Below are 17902 nucleotides of genomic sequence, written 5' to 3' on the forward strand. Positions count from 1 at the left end.
ATTTACAAAGTACTGTAGCCCACTTAGGTAAAGTTTTGAGTTAATTTTACTGTAATAATTCCATTTTATGATACTTTATATATATATATATATATATATCAGAGATAAATATTGTACTTATCACTTCACTACATTTATTAAATAGCTAGTGTCACTACTTAGCCTACCTTTCAGATTTTACGTACAAAACATATTTATAAAATGTGATCCATTCTGACAGATTAAACTACCAAAAGTACGTTAGCTCCCTTGATGAACGACAACATTAAATTGCTGCCTATATATTAATACATCAATAATAATGATCCAATAATATAATAGTATGACATTCACAGTAGTCATACGTTTACTTTTATGTACATTTTGTTGCCAATATTTCAGTACTTCTATTTGCCATGGAGTATTTTTTATACTGTTGTATTGCAACTTTGTCTTGAGTAAATGAATTAAGTACTTCTTCCACCACAATTTGGTAATAAATTAATTTATTAATGGGGAACAAATTGGAAGATTGATCAATAATCAAAATAAGTGTCAGTTGCAGCCCTCTTGGGAAAAAATGTAGTAGCACTGCAAAAAACAAAAACAAATTAGCATTTAATTTTCTTTTATTTTTGATGAGACTTTTAGTGGGTTTTTGTTGTTAGGAAGTTATAGAATTGTTAAACAGATATTATGTTGCATATCTTCCGGTCTGTGTGAGTTGTTGTAATTGCCTGTTGCATTATTACTACTGTTAACCTCTGTAAGTGCCGTTTTGTTCAATTTGATGAGATGAAATAAGTCTTAACTGCACAACCAATTACGTAGTGGTGCAGTGTCTTGCAGCTCATGCACCAGTTGATTATGGCACCAACTGGTCTTGACTTGGTCTGGACTCTGTCTGACCTCTGTAAGGTATGTCATGTTGCTACAAATGCTCATCTATAAAATTGTAATTGTCAGTCTATGTTTAAACTTACTGCTTATTAATATCCAACTTAATATGACTCTGCGGTGTAGCTGTCTTTGTAATTGTGATTTACACTTGGCACAGTCAGAAAGTGCAGTCAAAATTATGTAATGAGACTATACGGAGTGAGCAGCCAGATCATGCTGCTCTGCTCTCAACATCCTCTCTTTCCTAAATATGAACTTCTGCCATGCAGGGAGAAGATTCCATTTGCCAAGATGTAAATCAAACAAACTTAAGTAATCATTCATCCCAGACTCTATCAAGCTGCTGAACTCTAAAACAGAATCTTAGTGCAATAGAGCAATAAATACACCAGCACTTTAATTCTTTCAGTCACTTTTTAAGATGTTGTATTATCTGTACATGTTTTAGATGTCTTATGTTGATTTTATGTTGAGTTTATGATGGTCTCTTTAGTACATGTTTGTGTTATAAAGCAATAAATTGTAATTTAATAATAATAAATCTAATGTGTTAAAGGGAAGGTCTAAAAAAAGCATGACATCATATGGAAAATACAAGAACACTGTACTGGTTAAGAAGAACTGTGGTCACAAGTTGATCCTCATCCACATTAATAAGAGCTTTACTGATATAACACACATCACCAAGTACAGCCTTAGTAGCACTGGTAGTTCTAAAATACTGCTATCTGGATATGTTGTATAATATCTTGATGACGTTACCATCATGCTGACGTTTCCTGCAAGATAGCAGTTTGCAGAAATGTATCATGTTGCTCTTTTAGGCCTTAAATGTGAAAGAAGTTCCAGAGGTGTCTAGTCAGTGGTCATTTCGGCGACAGTTTCAGATGTTGGCAAGCAAATTTCTACTTATGTCAACTGTGAAGTTTTCTTGTGCTTTCCCCTTGCTACATTACACAAGTTGTTATGCAGTGGAAAAGCAACATGATGAGCTTCTGAAAACTGACATCTATTTCCAAATGTTTCATTATAACATGTTTTTATTGTTCTGTCCGTGCGCCTGTGCATGCCTTTGTAAATATCAGCATAATGATGATAGTAAAGGGTGAGTTATCCCGAGTGCTTTATAATTTGCCTCTCATTCACACACTCACTGATGGCAGCGAGCTACCATACAAGGTGCTGGCTTGACCATCAGGTCTTCAGTGTCTTGCCCAAGGACACTTCGACATGAGGATAGGGGGAGCAGGGGATCGCCAACCCTGTGATTAGACGACCCGCTCTATCTCCTGAGCCACAGGTGCTTCATATGGTAAAATATTTATTTTTGGCCAGGTGTGACATGTTTAGGACTATTGAGTTTATGGCAGTGACCTGTGGGCAGCCTTGAGAACTCAACCTAGCTGTGTGTGATGCATTCAGTGGACAGCAGGAGGACTCCCCTGCAGTTCAGGAACACAGATGGACAACTCTCCTCTCTCATGCCTCTTCAGGAGTAATGGGGAAACAGTGGGATCACTGCCCAAGGGTTGGCCTGTGTTTTTAGCCTGTGTTTTTGTCTTGCACCAAGTGTTTACTAAAAACACATCAGCCCCTCTGAGAACGAGGTCAGCTCACCCCTCTAATCTCCTCTGCAGAGACACAGTGTCCCCCCTAGAACAACATGTCACCCAGAGTGACCCTCTGGCCACACAGAGGAAGCTGCTGTCAGCCATGCTTAGCTAAGGTGCAACAACAGTGTCCTGCTGAAGACCTTTCTCACTGAAGCTCCAACCTGGGCCCAGCAGAGTGTCCAGACTGTCAGGCTTCAGGTTGTCCTGTCTGTGGTCAGTCAGTCAGAGATGTCTTACAACAGGTTTCAGTGTTACACCTTCACAGAGGGAAGACGTCACTATTTAGGTGTCCATTTACCATTTACGTCTATCCTTCACGTCCCTATAGCCAATGGGGAATAGAAATGTTTCTGTACAATATTATAATAGTGTACTAACAGAGGTTGTAACTTCAAAGGGCAGCCCAACACTGGTATAATCACTTCCATGGATGTTGTATTAAAGGGTCGGTTCACCCAAATCACAAACAAAAAATAAGCAACATATAGTATAATTTCAAGGAGTATATTCCCATGTAGAAAGTTTTATTTTTTTTCAGTGATACTTTCTGAGATTTTTGCTAATAAATGCAATGCAGTTTACATTCACGCATTGACAGTGGAGGTGAACGTGTGGAGCAGACAAGTTCATGTCAAATTAAGAAAAGTATCCAGTTTAACTAAAAACAGTAACGATTCGTCAGTTCTATTAGTGAACTATGACAGTGACAACATGCACAATACCAGGACCCTGAAACTGAAGCAGCTAAATGGCATCATTCATTGTGTTATTTACACCTGTGCTTTTCCCACTTTGACAAAATGTTTTCTGTGACAAAGGCCTCTAGGCCTCTCATTGGGGTTTTATAATTGTGGTGGCAAAGGTATCTGTAGTGGTGATTTTATTTTTTTTTGATTAGGTCAACTGAGCCTTTAACAAGAATGAGCTCAACGTGCTGCTGGCTGATCATTTTATCATTACACTTCAGTGCTAATAAATAGCTAGTGCTAACTTTTTTTTATTGTCACATGGGCCATTTTTCTGAATATGCATACTTTTACTGAAGTAATATTTTCTATGCAGGATCTGAATATTTATGTCTCGAGTGTCAGACATCAAACCTGAGTTTTCACCATCAGCCATCAGTTTGCATCAAGCTAAACAGTGGAGAGGTTGAGCTGCTACCAGCGTGTTATGCACTGACAGAGTACTGGATAATATTGGTCACACCCGCAGGTCATACCATTCATCATACCATTTTGTCTCCTACACGGCAGAGGACTTCTCTGGACAGACCATTAGACACTCCTCTTGTCCTGAAGGATCAGAAAACCATATCTTAAAGGTTTGAAGAGGTCAGTGGAGTTGACCTCTGAGTGACCTGTGTCAACACCAAAGTCTCTGGTCTGAGTCGAGGTCAGACCTTTACGGTCCCCTAAAGTGTAAAGATGGATCAAAAGTCCTCTTCTTTTTCACAGCCGATTGAGTGTAAAAGAGCTTCATTTCCAAAAGAGCGCTCAGTAACGTTTTTATGTGTCACAGCAGGCACATCCTTTCCCCTAAGGATAGCACTCAGACACCCCTAAGTCAAGTTGTCTGAATTACTGTGCATTTAGTTTTTGCACTGACCTTTGAGAGGTTATCCAAGCTGACAATTATTTTATTCCTGGTGTGTAAATGGGTATTGTGTAAAGACATCGTCAAATCAAATGTAATTAAATTAAATATTTAAAGGTACAGTATATAAAAATGTGATGGAATAAAAAATCACAATCACAAGAGGGAGATAAAGATGTTATATATTCTTCTCATCTCTTAAGCAAGACAGAAATAATATGGGGGGGTAGTCCAGTATGAAGTAACCTCACTGACCCAGCATTTTGGTACTGAAATGATGACGGGGCCCGGGCTTCGTTACGCTGCTCTGCAAAATTAGAATAATGGACTATGAAAGAAGGAGAGATCCAAAGAAAGGGACTGGGGAAGAAAGAAGTTCTTTGGGAAAAGAGGAATTAGATAGGAAGAGAGGGAGAAATAAAGGGAGGGAAACAGTGAAATGGAGACAAAATAAGAAGGAGAGAAGAAAGAGAGAGGGGGCAGTAGTGGTGTGATGTGAGTGTTATCATCAGCTCTCATTCTCAGCATGGAATCTATAATGGGAAAATCAACCTCTCTGACTCCTGTGTAATTGGATTTGCCGGGTCTCGTGCTGAATCAGAGCCCAGTGGGTAGCACAAAGCTTGTTAAGATTGGACAAGCATTGCTGGGCTGCTGGGCCGGGGGAGAGGTGGGGCAACGGCGGAGGTAACCTTGACAACTTTTCTGGAGTGAATAATTCAAATATGTTGAACACTCAACCGGTCACCCATCATAGACAGTTGGCTGAAAACTTTCCAATGATTAATCAGTCCATTAACTGGGTGAAATCTGATCTTTTCTCACACTTAAGTTACCAGAGCAGAGAAAATGGACACCTGTGGTACCTTGGAGGGTGTGTGTTTGTGTTTTCTAATGGTGGTTACCAGGTTACAGAAGTAAACACATTATTACACCCACCCCGTCTCTCTCCACAAGGTGCAGCTACTTTGAGGCAAAGTATTGGTTCTTTGGAAAAACAAGAAAATTCCTGTACCATATCCAACCTCTAATTTAATAGATATTTCAATTTATGTGTTATTGTTAGTAGATTTGAATAACTAAAACAATAAAGTCCAGGGTCAACACGTAAGAGCAAGTTGGTTGATGGCAATAATAATGTGTTTAAATTCCATGTTGTAAAGGAAAGATTCATGCAGTTTTGTTCCTTTTGGACCAGCTTTATTTGTAGCCAAGCAGTGTGGCTCTAGAAATGGGCAATGTTGGTCAGTCAGTCCACCGGACTCATTATATTATACAGCTAAACTTGGTTCCCAGTGAATAAATTCTATGATCCCATGACTCATCCTCTTGCGTCACCATGACATTGACATTTCTGTTTTATAGTTTCTGTGTTTCACCTGGCTGCAAGGCCAATAAAGTTAAAGTTAAAGTTGAAGTTGAAGTAGAAAGCCTGTTATAGACTTAAGGGACACCCTGGTGGTCTATGGTTTTAAGGCACTGACCACAAATCACACTGTCTCTGTTTCAAGTCTTTTCATGGACCTTTGTTGCCCTTGGTCATTCCCCATTCTTCTTTCCCCACATTTCCTGTCACCTAGACACTGTCAGGTCTCCAATATATGTGCAAACAATTACCCCTAAATACTCTAACTTCTGACATTTGAATGCCATCATAGGAACAATAATTGTTTTCACCAAAGCAAAAAATTGGGCAATTGCATTTGGGCATCAACCCAATAACATTTTAGGGAAGCCGTAAGCAGTGACAGCTCAGACTGGCGCACAAAACAATGGTGCTCCCCTGACCAGCATTGTTACACTGAGCAATAAATAGGTTGGTGACTAGCCTGTAACGTATCCAGCTTATCAAAGATCAGTAACCAGACCTAGACTGTGCCAGCTGGGAGAAGGAGACTGGGGGCTTTTTGCTGTTGGTAGTGATGTAATGGAGCTTAGAGAGAGAGAGAAGAAGGAGAGAGGGAAAAGGGGTTGGTTGGATTAGTGTGGTTTGGATCTTGTTTCTGTATTGTTATGTTACACTCAGCAGTAGATACCCAGGTAAGCACTGAATAAGATCTCTCTGTCCCTCCACCTCCCATGGCATGAATGATTAACCACAGTGCCCTCAGCCTGGGTCAGGATGATGTGGAGGAGCATATGTGCACACAGGCCTCCACACATCATCACCAACACTAGTATGATCACATACTGGATGAATGAGCTAATAGACAAACCATGGGAGAGGACAGTAAATGTGATTTATTTTTAGTAGTATTTCACAAGCTGGACTTTTGCCAACTAACTGTCAACAATTCAGTGTTTACAGTTTTATTGATTGTCTCCATGCAAGCAGACACAGGAGGACACGCTATTCTTGTCTAACTTCTGTGGAGACAAGGGATTTTTTCCCCAATTTGGATCCTCATTGAGATTCAGCATCTGACAGCAGAATAACACAACTTCAGAAATGCAGGTTTGTTTCTTTTCTTTTGTAAAAAAATTGAATTTTGTCACCCACGCAAAGAGTTAGATGTAAAGATAAATGCCACTGTCATGCCATCTCCTCTAATGCTCACTAATTAACATGTTTTATCATTTTTGTTTAAACAAAAAAACTAAAGTGTAAAAATGGCATTTTGCTAGTTGTTTTCCCCTTTCCCGTCTTTGTGGCAGACTATGTTAACTGGCTGTATGCTTCACATTTAATGGACAGATAGGAGAGTAGTATCTATCTTCTCATTTAATTTTCTGTCTGTGAATTAGCCTATCACCCAAAATGTTGAACTATTGCTTTAAGATGCTTTTGGAAAACAGGGCCCTGGTCAGTATAACCTGAGCTGAACCAAACAGTGTTGGAGACTCTCTGTTACTTGTAGCGACCTTTTGGTTTAAGTGGAGATATTACCAACACATGAGATAATCAGACAAACGTCTATTTAAGAGTGAGATAAACTTTCCTGTTAGTTGGTTGGTAAATTGCTGGGTCTTCCTCCGTCCCTTCCTCCCTCTCTACCTCTTCTTCTTGCACAGATGAGGTCACTCTGTCTCTGGCAACACTGACACTCTAGACCAAGATGAGGGACCATCTCTTAATTAAAATACAATTGAGTGTGCTCTGAGGTAGCAAGGCAATTCACCTGATCTGACAATGGCTTAGTGCACTAATTACATAATCATTCTTTCCACCGTGCATCAGATTGGACTGTTAATTGTTTAGTTATAACTAGTATTAATCCAGTCCATTTGGTTTCTATTATATAAAACTACAAATAACACAAGCACGAGGAGAACTTTTTCCATAGCCAGGTGCTTTCTTCAACTTTCTTGTCTCCCTGGACTGAGAACGCCCATTCAATGTTCAGCCTTTCTAGCGCAGTGTCTTTAATATGCTGCAGACAGCTTTCTTAAAAAAGAACCTGCAGCACACCAAAGGAAACCTCAATGGAAAACAACAAACCTTTAGATTTTGTCAGTGCACTGAATAGAAACCTAAAACTTTAGCATTATTATCACCACTGAATTCATTAATCCTCCTCTTGACAGGAGCTCATCTGTTCATGTTATTACTTGTAATACTGTATGGCAGATCTCTAAGTCACGCTGTCCCAGCATATTGTCTGCTTGTGCTGCCCTGAGAGAAGTTTGTTCCCATGAAGAAAGGCGGTGTCACAGATACCCCACACCAGCACCACTACCATCACACCGCCAGATTGATTCTGACGTCCAAAAAAGGGTTTCTTCAATGATATTGTTCACCTGTCTCATTGGCTTAAAGTGGGTGGCTGGGAGGGAGGGAGGAGGGGGGTGGTGGGGTGCCTATGGGAAGGGGGTCGGGTGAGGGTTATTGGTGGGGACACGGGGTGAGGGGCATTGTCAAGGAGAGGGGTGAGAGCATTGGGGGTGCGGGGCTGACAGGTGGAAAAAACACTCTCATCTGACTAGCCTCCTCTATCCTTCCATGGGGCCCCGTGTGAGCAAAGTAATGAAGTCCAAATTACAGCACAGGATTGCTAAGAACAAGCCTCTATTGTTCGCCCTCGGGGCACACTAAATGAGTGTCACAGCAAGCAGCGGGGCACAGACCGTTACTGCACTATTTAGTCTGTCCTGTTGTCTCAAGACGGCCCCGTTTCAGAGGTTCTCAGATCAGACAAATACTGTTCCCCTCCTCCCCTCTCCTTCGCCTTCACCCTTCCTCTGTACAGCCAACCCCTCCCCAACTCCTCACCCCAAAATAGGCCAAATCTCCTCTATTGTGTTTCGACTGCCTAGTGTGAAATTCACTGTGACGTTAAATGTTTTCTAATGAATAATTACTGAATGGATATGCAGGGGGAATTTGTGTAATGGATTGTAGACTGCATTTTAAAGACGTCTTTTTTGTCTCTGCTCCGTGGTATTTACAGGACAAAAACACTTGGCCTTTCTCAGAAGAAATGAGGGCCATAGGCGAAGGATAGAGGCAGGGGAGGAGGGGTGACGGAGGGCTTTGTGTCAATTAGATCCAATGGATTATCTTTTTTAAATGTTTTTACAGAGAGAGTTGAGAATCAAAGGACTTCTGCTTCCAAAGGAGAGAGAAAAAAATACAAAACCAACAAAAGCTGTGAAAACCTTTGGTCTAAGTGTTGGTGCTGAGAATGCAAAACAGATTGGTGGAATTTTTCCCACTATTCCTCTTAAATGTGCCGCTGCTTTGGGCTCCGCGAGTCCATTTGCACAGTGTGTTGTGTTTGGTTGGTGTGTCAGCTCTAGTGAACTACGGGCTGCCAGCCAAGGTTCCTGTGTGCTGTGTAGCGATCATTAGCTTCTGTCTGTTCATCTGCACAATCACAGAGCTTCGCTTCAAAGACACATAAGACCCCTAGACCTCTTATTTCAATAGAACTAACAGGGACCATGTTTGTGCTTTTTCTGGGGCTTTTTTGAGCTCGTCCTCCCCCATGGAGCCATTTATTTAAACATTCATTTATCCAGCCGCATTTGTCAACATACATGGCTGAGAATTTTGAACATCATTGTTATGCACGCAAAATGTATCACACTTGTTTTTTTAGTTACTTTGACAGAGTTTGCTTCTTCTAAAGTTTAGAATTAATGTTACTAATTTAAAAAAGCAAACAAATTCAAACTACTGTGACATATATTTAATGTGTAATATGTTTTAGAAATCTTCAGATTATGATGCTAAACACCAGGAATTTGGACTTTTGTATTGAGGATTTGGCTGCCATATGGTTGATACAACTTGGTGCACAGGGTCAGCTGGACATGGAGGGCGCCCTGACTGCCAGGGACCAGGTTGGAATCCAGGATTTTGTCCTTCTGGATGAAACTACAGAGGCGGCCTTCCTCAGCAACCTCAAGAAACGCTTCAGCAGAGATCTCATCTATGTGAGTCTGGGAGAGGACTTATAAACCCTACTGTCAGCAAATGTGTGTGCACCTTAACAACTGGTATGATTGTTTTAACTCATTCTTCTAGACCTACATTGGCACGTTGCTGGTGTCTGTCAATCCCTACAAAGACCTGGACATCTACAATAAGAAAGAGATGGAACTCTATATGGGTGTCAACTTTTTTGAGCTTCCACCACACATGTGAGTGTGTACTCTCTCTGAAAACTATGAATATTTGTACATGTGTATGTCTGTGAGTATGTACACACCTGACTTAAAGGGAGAGTAAGTGATTCTGCAGAAGGATTGTTGATATTTGAACTTAACTGCCAAACAAATAAACCCATCTCGTCAGTGCTCCTTTAAAAGCTCCAGCCCACAAATTTCAAATCTCTGAGGTTTCTCAACCATTGAAATGCCTTCATGCTTGCCTGGTCATATAACTTTCTTCTCTGTTTATACTCTTCATACATTTTCCTCTTTGGCTGTTTCTCTGCCATCACTCCTTCTTCACAGTGCCCGGAGTCCAGCATGTGTGAATGTGCCGGTGTATAGAACTCTCTCCTCCCCTCTGCCCCATCACTCCTGCCCAAAAGCCAATAAACGCCACCTGTTGCTGATTCGCTTGAACAATGTTGTGTGGCAAGGTTCACACCACTTTCTTTGTTTTTCATTTACAGAGCCAGGGCTGTTAGCAAAACTGGATTTTTATTTCAGAACACACACAAAATGGAGAACTAGCAAACTGTGAAGGAAATATTCACTGAATTCACCATTGGATTCAATCACTTACTATCTCTTTAAGTTCTTTATAGTAACTTGAAGTAAGTGTTAGTTAAGTGTTCTTAGGCTCACCTGTGAAATATTATGAATGCTCTGCATCCCTACAGCTACGCCTTGGCAGACAACGCCTACCATACAATGCTAGCAGAGTTCAACAATCACTTCATCCTCATCTCTGGTGAGAGTGGAGCAGGGAAGACAGAGGCCTCCAAGAAGATTCTGCAGTATTATGCCGTCAGCTGTCCGAGCACCACTCTACTAAACACCGTCAGGGACAAAATGCTCATGTCCAACCCTGTCCTCGAGGTCCGATGGCTACTTATGTTAGATCACTGTAATGACATATTAAAAAGCAGGTAATGCTAAGATTAATTTTGTGATATGGTGTTTCCCCACAGGCTTTCGGCAATGCCAAAACACTGAAAAATGACAACTCAAGTCGGTTTGGGAAGTATATGGACATTCAGTTTGACAGCCAGGTAAGAATGAAGGGACAGAAGCACGTCCAAGAAATATATTCATTAATTGTAATTAAAATCGGCAAGTTTATGAGAAGTCCTTTGAGTTTAGTTCTCCTGTTTTAAAATCTCAACATTAGTCTCATCCAAGCTGCACTGAGGTTTTTACAAATGTGCCTAGAAATTATGATCCAACCTCCTCAGCTACAAAACATTGTACCATCATCCAAAAACCAAAAATACTCAAGGTGCGTCAACAGTATACATGGTAACTTGGGGGTGGTGGTTGTAATATGTAAAATAAAAGTTGAACAATAAAATGTGTAGTTACTAAATGCTCAGTATAAAGGTACAAATGGAGCAGAAAAAGGACTTTATCCTTTGCTCAAGGATAAAAAAATGTATTCTTTTTATAGGACTGAAAAAATTGCTTTCAAAAAGAAGATATATCTTAAGAAGATTTTTTAAATCTGTCCACTGGACCATAGGCTATCTTTGTTCTGCAAGTTGTAGAGCTGCTGTCTTTAGGATCATGATGCCCATAGGGGGATGCGGTCGGAGGCCATATCCTGAACTACCTGCTGGAGAAGTCGAGAGTTGTGCATCAGAATCATGGGGAGAGAAACTTCCACATCTTCTACCAGCTAGTGGAGGGAGGAGAGGAGGACCTGCTGCACCAGCTCGGCCTGCATAGAGACTGCCAGCATTACAACTATCTAACCCAAGTATGTATAACCCTATTTCATAAAAGACATTTATGAGACAATAGTACACTTTGACAATCTATGTTTGCTGTTTCTGGCAGGGAGAGTGTGCCATTGTGTCTTCAATAAACGACAGAAATGACTGGAAAACAGTCAAAAATGCTCTGCAAATCATCAACATTGATGAAATTAATACAAATGTAAGTTGGATGCTGTTGATGATGCTCTGATTCAAACCACTCACTCTTCCCTACTAGTTTTGCATTACCTTATAAATGTTCGTTCTGTGCAGCACTTGTTTGGGATCGTAGCAAGTGTCCTCCACTTGGGCAATGTTCAATTTGACTCCAACAGTAAAGGCCATGCCCTCCTGAACAACAACTCAGAGCTGCGCTGGGTTTCAAATGTAAGAAAAAAGGAATTAAAAGTCTTTAGATGTCTAGGATTATTACAGCAAGTCAAAGAACAAACTCACCTAATGTTCTTTCCCCCCTGCAGCTACTAGGAGTTGATGCTCACAGACTTCAAGAGGGACTGACATACAGGAAGATTGAAGCCAGAAAAGATCTGGTGCACGCATGTTAACCTCTCTTTTAGATTTATTTACAATAAGGTTGTGTTTCCATTTAAAACTTTCCATGCAGTGTGTAAAGTGTAACTCTGATTTGTCTCACTGTAAAGGTCCTCAGCCCATTCACGATCGATCATGCAATCTATGCCAGAGATGCCCTGGCCAAAGCCCTCTATGGACAGACCTTCACCTGGCTGGTTAAAAGGATCAACGAGTCCATGGAGAACAAGGTGATGAGAAGAGTGTGTGACGAATTACAAATTTCAGGAAGTGTGGATGAGCCTTTACTAACGTTATACTTTTATTAATTTGCCAGGACCCTTCAAGGAAGACCGTTATAGGGCTGTTGGACATATATGGATTTGAGGTTTTCTATGTAAACAGGTAGGTAACTCTTTCCCAATCTTACACTGTGGCATTTGATTATGTCTGATACCCCGATGAAAGCTGTTTTATAGCCTTTTTTAACCAATAACAGCTGAAAGTTGCATTTTTCTCTGTGGAAAACTTGATGAAGCTCATTGGAAAACCTGCAAAATGAATGAGTGATTCTGTGATGAGGATTTTTACTGAGCTTGGCCTGTTTGTCACGACCCTTTCCCTAAGTTTTGAGCAGTTTTGTATAAACTACTGCAACGAGAAGCTGCAGCAGCTTTTTATCCAGTTGACACTGAAGGCTGAGCAGGAAGAATATGAAGCAGAGGGTATTGAGGTAATCTTGTGAACCTGACACAAACATTTGGGAGGGATAATGAATCACTGACTGTGATACAGTATTTTTATGTAAGCTAGTGTTGAATAGAGTTCCATTCACAATCTGTTTTATCATTTTTCCCCAAGTGGGAGCCGGTTCAGTTCTTCAACAACAAGATAATCTGTGACCTGATTGAAGAGAAACACAGAGGAATCATATCAATAATGGTGTGTGTTTACTGGGATTTAACCATACTGGAACATAATACACAGAAGCTGAAGTACTATCATGTGTTAATGACGATCCTGCAGGATGAGGAGTGCCTCAGGCCAGGAGACGTCACAGATCTCACCTTTCTTGAGAGACTGGAAGAAAAGATGGGAAATCACCCTCACTTTGTCACGTGAGTTAAAACCTAACCTTAACCTCACATAGACACTACTACAACAGAATATTTCACATGTAGGGAGGCGCTGAAACTGCAAAAAATATGTTTAGTTTCTTTAGAAATGATCAAATTCCAAATGCTAAAAATGTTGCCTTTTATAATCATTTTGAAATGTTTAAATGATCGGTGCTGCTCCTTTGGTAATGAACCATTTGTTTTAATTAAACACCAACTTCATTTAAACAATATTGTGTAATTCAAAGCTTCTCCTCAACACTAAACGTTCTGCTGACTGCTGCCTTGTGCGTGAGCCGACAGTGAGCCGATAGAGACGGAGGATTAGGATTGGTCTGTAAAGCCACTGTCTCTCTCCACCTCTTTCACTGCAGACACAAACTGGCTGACAAAATGACACGTAAGACTCTGGAGAGGGGAGATTTCCGTCTCTTGCATTATGCCGGGGAGGTCACCTACTGTGTTGTGGGTAAAAGAAACCACAATGTCAGGTCCTGTTACTCAAACATCGAAACCTCCTTTTTTTATTTTCAACTGACTAACAGCTGTTTTTTTGTGACATTTAGGTTTCCTGGACAAAAACAATGACCTATTGTATAGAAACATAAAAGACGTAAGTCTGCTAATTAACATTTTATGTTGCGTAAGGCAAAAAATAATCATATTTATTTATTACTTTTATCACAGCAGATATTTTGACTTGTCATTAAGTTGCACAGGTGGACCTAATAACATTAACGATGGCTCAATTTTATCAAATACTGCCACGCAGAATAACCAATGTTATTAGTTACACTTGTGTTCGATTAGTCAACATGTATTCACCTTTAGTTTCACTCCATATTTTCCCTCCATGTGGGAAAAACTGCTGTGGATAAAACAAGAGGGAAATGTAACATATTCAGATATTATGGTAAATTGGTGTGTTAATATCTGTGTGTTATCCCAACTTCTCTTAGCTGATTTGTCAGTCTAAAAATGCCATAGTCAGAGAGTGCTTCTCCACAGTGGATCCAGACAGCAGACGGAGACCAGAAACGGTGGGTACTCACCATGTTTCAACCCTCCATATCCTTCAACTGCTAACAGAGCTGCTGTTTTGCAGCAGTACTGTGGCTCAGAGTTACAAGCCATATATAAGCATCACTTCATTTGTACTTTTATGGCATAATCTAATGTGGAAAAGGAGAAATGTTTTTTTAATGATTCAACATTTCGACCTACATGATATTGCAAACATCAAACATAAGATCACATTATACGAACTAGCACCCATTATCTCTAAACAGTCTGCTGTGCACATGACAACTACAATGTACTGAAGAACATGTGACATTTTTACATTTTTTGCAATGCATGTTTTAAAGAGAAAAAATGCATACAATAGGAAAAAATATAATAAATAAACACATCAGTAAGTGTCCTAGTAGGAGTGACTGCTGCAACAAACATATATTTTCTCTGTCAATGGCAGTCTGACTGTGGTGTCATTAAGCCATATGTATCTGACAGATGAACTGTTTGGGATTATGACCCTCATGCTGTCTCTATAGGTGGCAACCCAGTTTAAGAGCAGCCTGCTGAAGCTGACAGAGATCCTCATGGCTAAAGAGGCCTGGTACATCCGCTGTCTGAAATCAAATGAAATGAAGCAGCCAGGTACTTAAATTAACAGAATTGGAGCTATTATATATGCATAGAGCTATTTTATAAACTGGATGGAGATGTTTGAATTTAATCCATGTCTCTCTCACACAAACACAGGTCAGCTTGACGAAACACTGATCAGGCACCAGGTGAAGTACCTGGGCCTGATGGAGCACCTCAGAGTCAGACGAGCTGGTTTTGCATACAGACGCAAATATGAGATCTTCTTGAAGAGGTACAAATCTGGGACCTTATGCTTAATGTTTCATATTAAAAACCCCAGTTTAATTAGTTCCTGTCCAATGCACTTTAAATATGCTGAATGGGTTGTTTGCTGCATCTCACAGATATAAACCCCTGTGCCCAGCCACCTGGCCTCACTGGAGAGGAGTGCCTGCTGAGGGAGTGGAAGTGCTGGTTCAACATCTGGGCTACTTGCCAAATGAGTACAAAATGGGACGGTAAGGACAGCGTCTCCTTAACACAACACAGCAAACGCACTTTAACCCAGGAGCAACCAAAAAACATGTCTCTTGTTTCCTTTGTTTTAGTACCAAAATATTCATCCGTCATCCAAGAACACTTTACGCCACAGAGGATGCTTATGAGAAATGTAAACATGAACTGGGTGAGTGCAAATCAACTTTGATTAATGTTTCAGTCATTACTAGTTGCACAGTGATTGAATATTATGCTTTGAATTTGTAGCAACGAGGCTCCAGGCCAAATACAGAGGATACAGAGCAAAGGGAGAATTCAGAAAACAGAAAGAAGCTGGTAAATGCGTAAACACATGATGCAGAAATGATGTACTGTGGTGCTTTTTTATGTGAGTAAAGGACAATTACACACCGACTATTGTATGTGCTACACCCTTAGCCACTAAAATTGAAACTTGCTGGAGAGGTGTGCAGGCTAGGAAGGAGAGAGAGAAGAGAGCCTGGGCTGTAAAAGTCATCAAGAAGTAAGAAAGAAGATGAAAGTCATAATTATTTTGCAGCTCCACTCAAGGTCTCATTTTCACTAATACAATATTTTACATCCTATTCCAGATTTATCAAAGGTTACATGACCAGAGGGCAACTAAAAAACACAGATAACTCAGAATACCTGGCCTTTGTGAGACAAAACTACTTGAACAGGCTTAAAAACAATCTGCCAAAGACTGTTTTGGACAAAACAACCTGGCAATCTCCTCCTGCTGTGCTCACAGAGGTACAACGATGAATCAAACTTCACTGTAAAACAGTTTAAATGCAAGCTAACATTTTATTTTGACTGTGCATGTTTTTGTGCTTGCCAGACATCAGAGATACTGCGCAAACTTCACTACCGTCTTATGGTGCGGAAGTATGTGAGAGGAATCACACCGCAGAAAAAAGCACAGGTAACGCACATGTATATACATTATACAAGACTGGATCACATTATTTTCTTTTTGCAGTGATCAACTTTATATTTTCCATCCCTAAAGCTTCAAATGAAGCTCGTAACCAGCTCCATCTTCAAGGGCAAAAAGGACAGTTATCCACAGAGTGTCGCTCAACCTTTCGTGAACACCAGAATCAGTAGGTGAATCAGTTAATTCACAAGAGGTCATTTTCTTTTCAACAATCAATTTATTTTACATCATTTAACTTCTCTAGGTGAACAAGACATTAACATGAGGGTTCTACAGACAATTCGCAATGAGCACATTAAGGTAATAAAATGTCTTTCATATGCCAGGAGGAAATACAGCATCACATCGAACATAACTCATGGTGTTGTGTTCTGCCTTTCTGCAGTACAGTGTCCCGGTAATTAAATATGACAGGAATGGTTTCAAACCAAGGCCACGACAGCTCATCCTCACCCAGACAGCTGCCTATGTGATAGAGGAAGCCAAAATCAAACAGAGAGTGCTGTACACCACTCTTAAAGGTCAGGACAATATAATATATATTTCACTTGCCATCTAGGATGTTTTTTATATTGAGCTAAAAGTGTTAATTTACTCATTGCAGGTATTTCGGTCAGTAATTTGACTGATGGCATGATTGTATTCCACATAACAGATGGGGACCCTAAACAGAAGGTATGTGAAGCAGACATTTCGACTGGAAAGTGATCCGATATGGCAAATCAAATCTTTATAAAAGTTTTATATGTTCTGATTCTAGTACAAATGAAAAGATAAAAAGTGAGTTGTCTAATTGTACAGCTCATTTACGCAGACACTTTCAGGTCAAAGTTTCTTAAAAGCCACATAAAAGTGACATTTTGTAACGTAAGCTCCGTCCATGTCATTGTGTATTATTTTGATTGTTTCAGGGGGACCTTATAATGCAATGCGACCACTTGTTTGAGTTTTTGACCAAACTCAGTCTCATTGCTAACAAACAGAATGCAATCAAAGTGGTTCAGGGCAGGTGAGTCTGTGTTCACAAAAACAGAACTGAAGAGGATGGATTTGACATGTGATTCGGTCTTTAACACTTGTGTATTTGTATTTATTCTCAGCATCAAGATAGAAATCCAGGCGGGTAAAGAGAGTGCGGTGGACTTCAGCACTGGTCCGGAACCCATGGTATACAAGGCCAAGAACGGACACCTTATGGTGGTGAGATGAGCGTCGTTATGATGACGAGTGTGCTTACTTGCTCTGCTCTAAAATGAATCTGCAGATAGAGAGATACAACATGAATCAAGCTGTTTGTCACTGCAGGTTGCCACTCGGGCAAGGACACGGTAACAAACATGCGGTTGAGAAGACACACAAGAAGCCCCTGCATATTTCATCAGGAGACCCCTGAGGGGAGATCAAAATGGCTGGAGGAGACACACCTGACCAGAAACAGCAGCACTTAGAAACCCTGGATGCGCTTGTTTTGTTGTACATGAACATTTTTCATCTACACATAATACATTAATGACTTTTACTTTCTCTCACAAGGTTAAAGTTTTAACATCATTCTGTGTTTTAGGAAGGGTTTGTCCCTGTTGTTTTGAATTACTACAGTTGAAAGTAAAGGTTTGACTGTAAATCAAACATTTAAATCTACAAAGTATTTTATGTACAAAACACTCAACGTTACTCAACCGGCTTCAAAGAATGTGTAATTCTGATTTCTGAGCAATGAAGATATGTATGTATCATCATTTTGTATGTCCACTGATAATGGTGACTATG

The 17902-nt window shown here is 40.2% G+C and overlaps 1 protein-coding gene across 1 annotated transcript; it reads left to right on the plus strand.

Annotated features, from left to right (window-relative positions):
* Positions 1 to 1968: 1968 nt before the first annotated feature.
* Positions 1969 to 17900, plus strand: myo1ha (myosin IHa). The gene is made up of 33 exons (XM_046034224.1): positions 1969 to 1984; positions 6964 to 7000; positions 9239 to 9464; positions 9556 to 9671; positions 10361 to 10559; positions 10652 to 10732; positions 11257 to 11436; positions 11517 to 11615; positions 11708 to 11821; positions 11914 to 11985; positions 12097 to 12216; positions 12303 to 12370; positions 12593 to 12698; positions 12827 to 12907; positions 12992 to 13083; positions 13458 to 13552; positions 13650 to 13696; positions 14043 to 14123; positions 14637 to 14742; positions 14848 to 14965; positions 15078 to 15191; positions 15282 to 15358; positions 15439 to 15507; positions 15610 to 15694; positions 15783 to 15945; positions 16034 to 16117; positions 16205 to 16298; positions 16377 to 16432; positions 16518 to 16653; positions 16737 to 16807; positions 17044 to 17141; positions 17233 to 17332; positions 17438 to 17900. Exons 1-33 carry the CDS (start codon positions 1969 to 1971, stop codon positions 17462 to 17464), a joined length of 3228 nt encoding a protein of 1075 aa, XP_045890180.1. The 3' UTR covers positions 17465 to 17900.
* The last annotated feature ends 2 nt before the right edge of the window (positions 17901 to 17902 follow it).

Source organism: Micropterus dolomieu, linkage group LG21, assembly GCF_021292245.1.
Source record: "Micropterus dolomieu isolate WLL.071019.BEF.003 ecotype Adirondacks linkage group LG21, ASM2129224v1, whole genome shotgun sequence".
NCBI classification, from domain to species: domain Eukaryota; kingdom Metazoa; phylum Chordata; class Actinopteri; order Centrarchiformes; family Centrarchidae; genus Micropterus; species Micropterus dolomieu.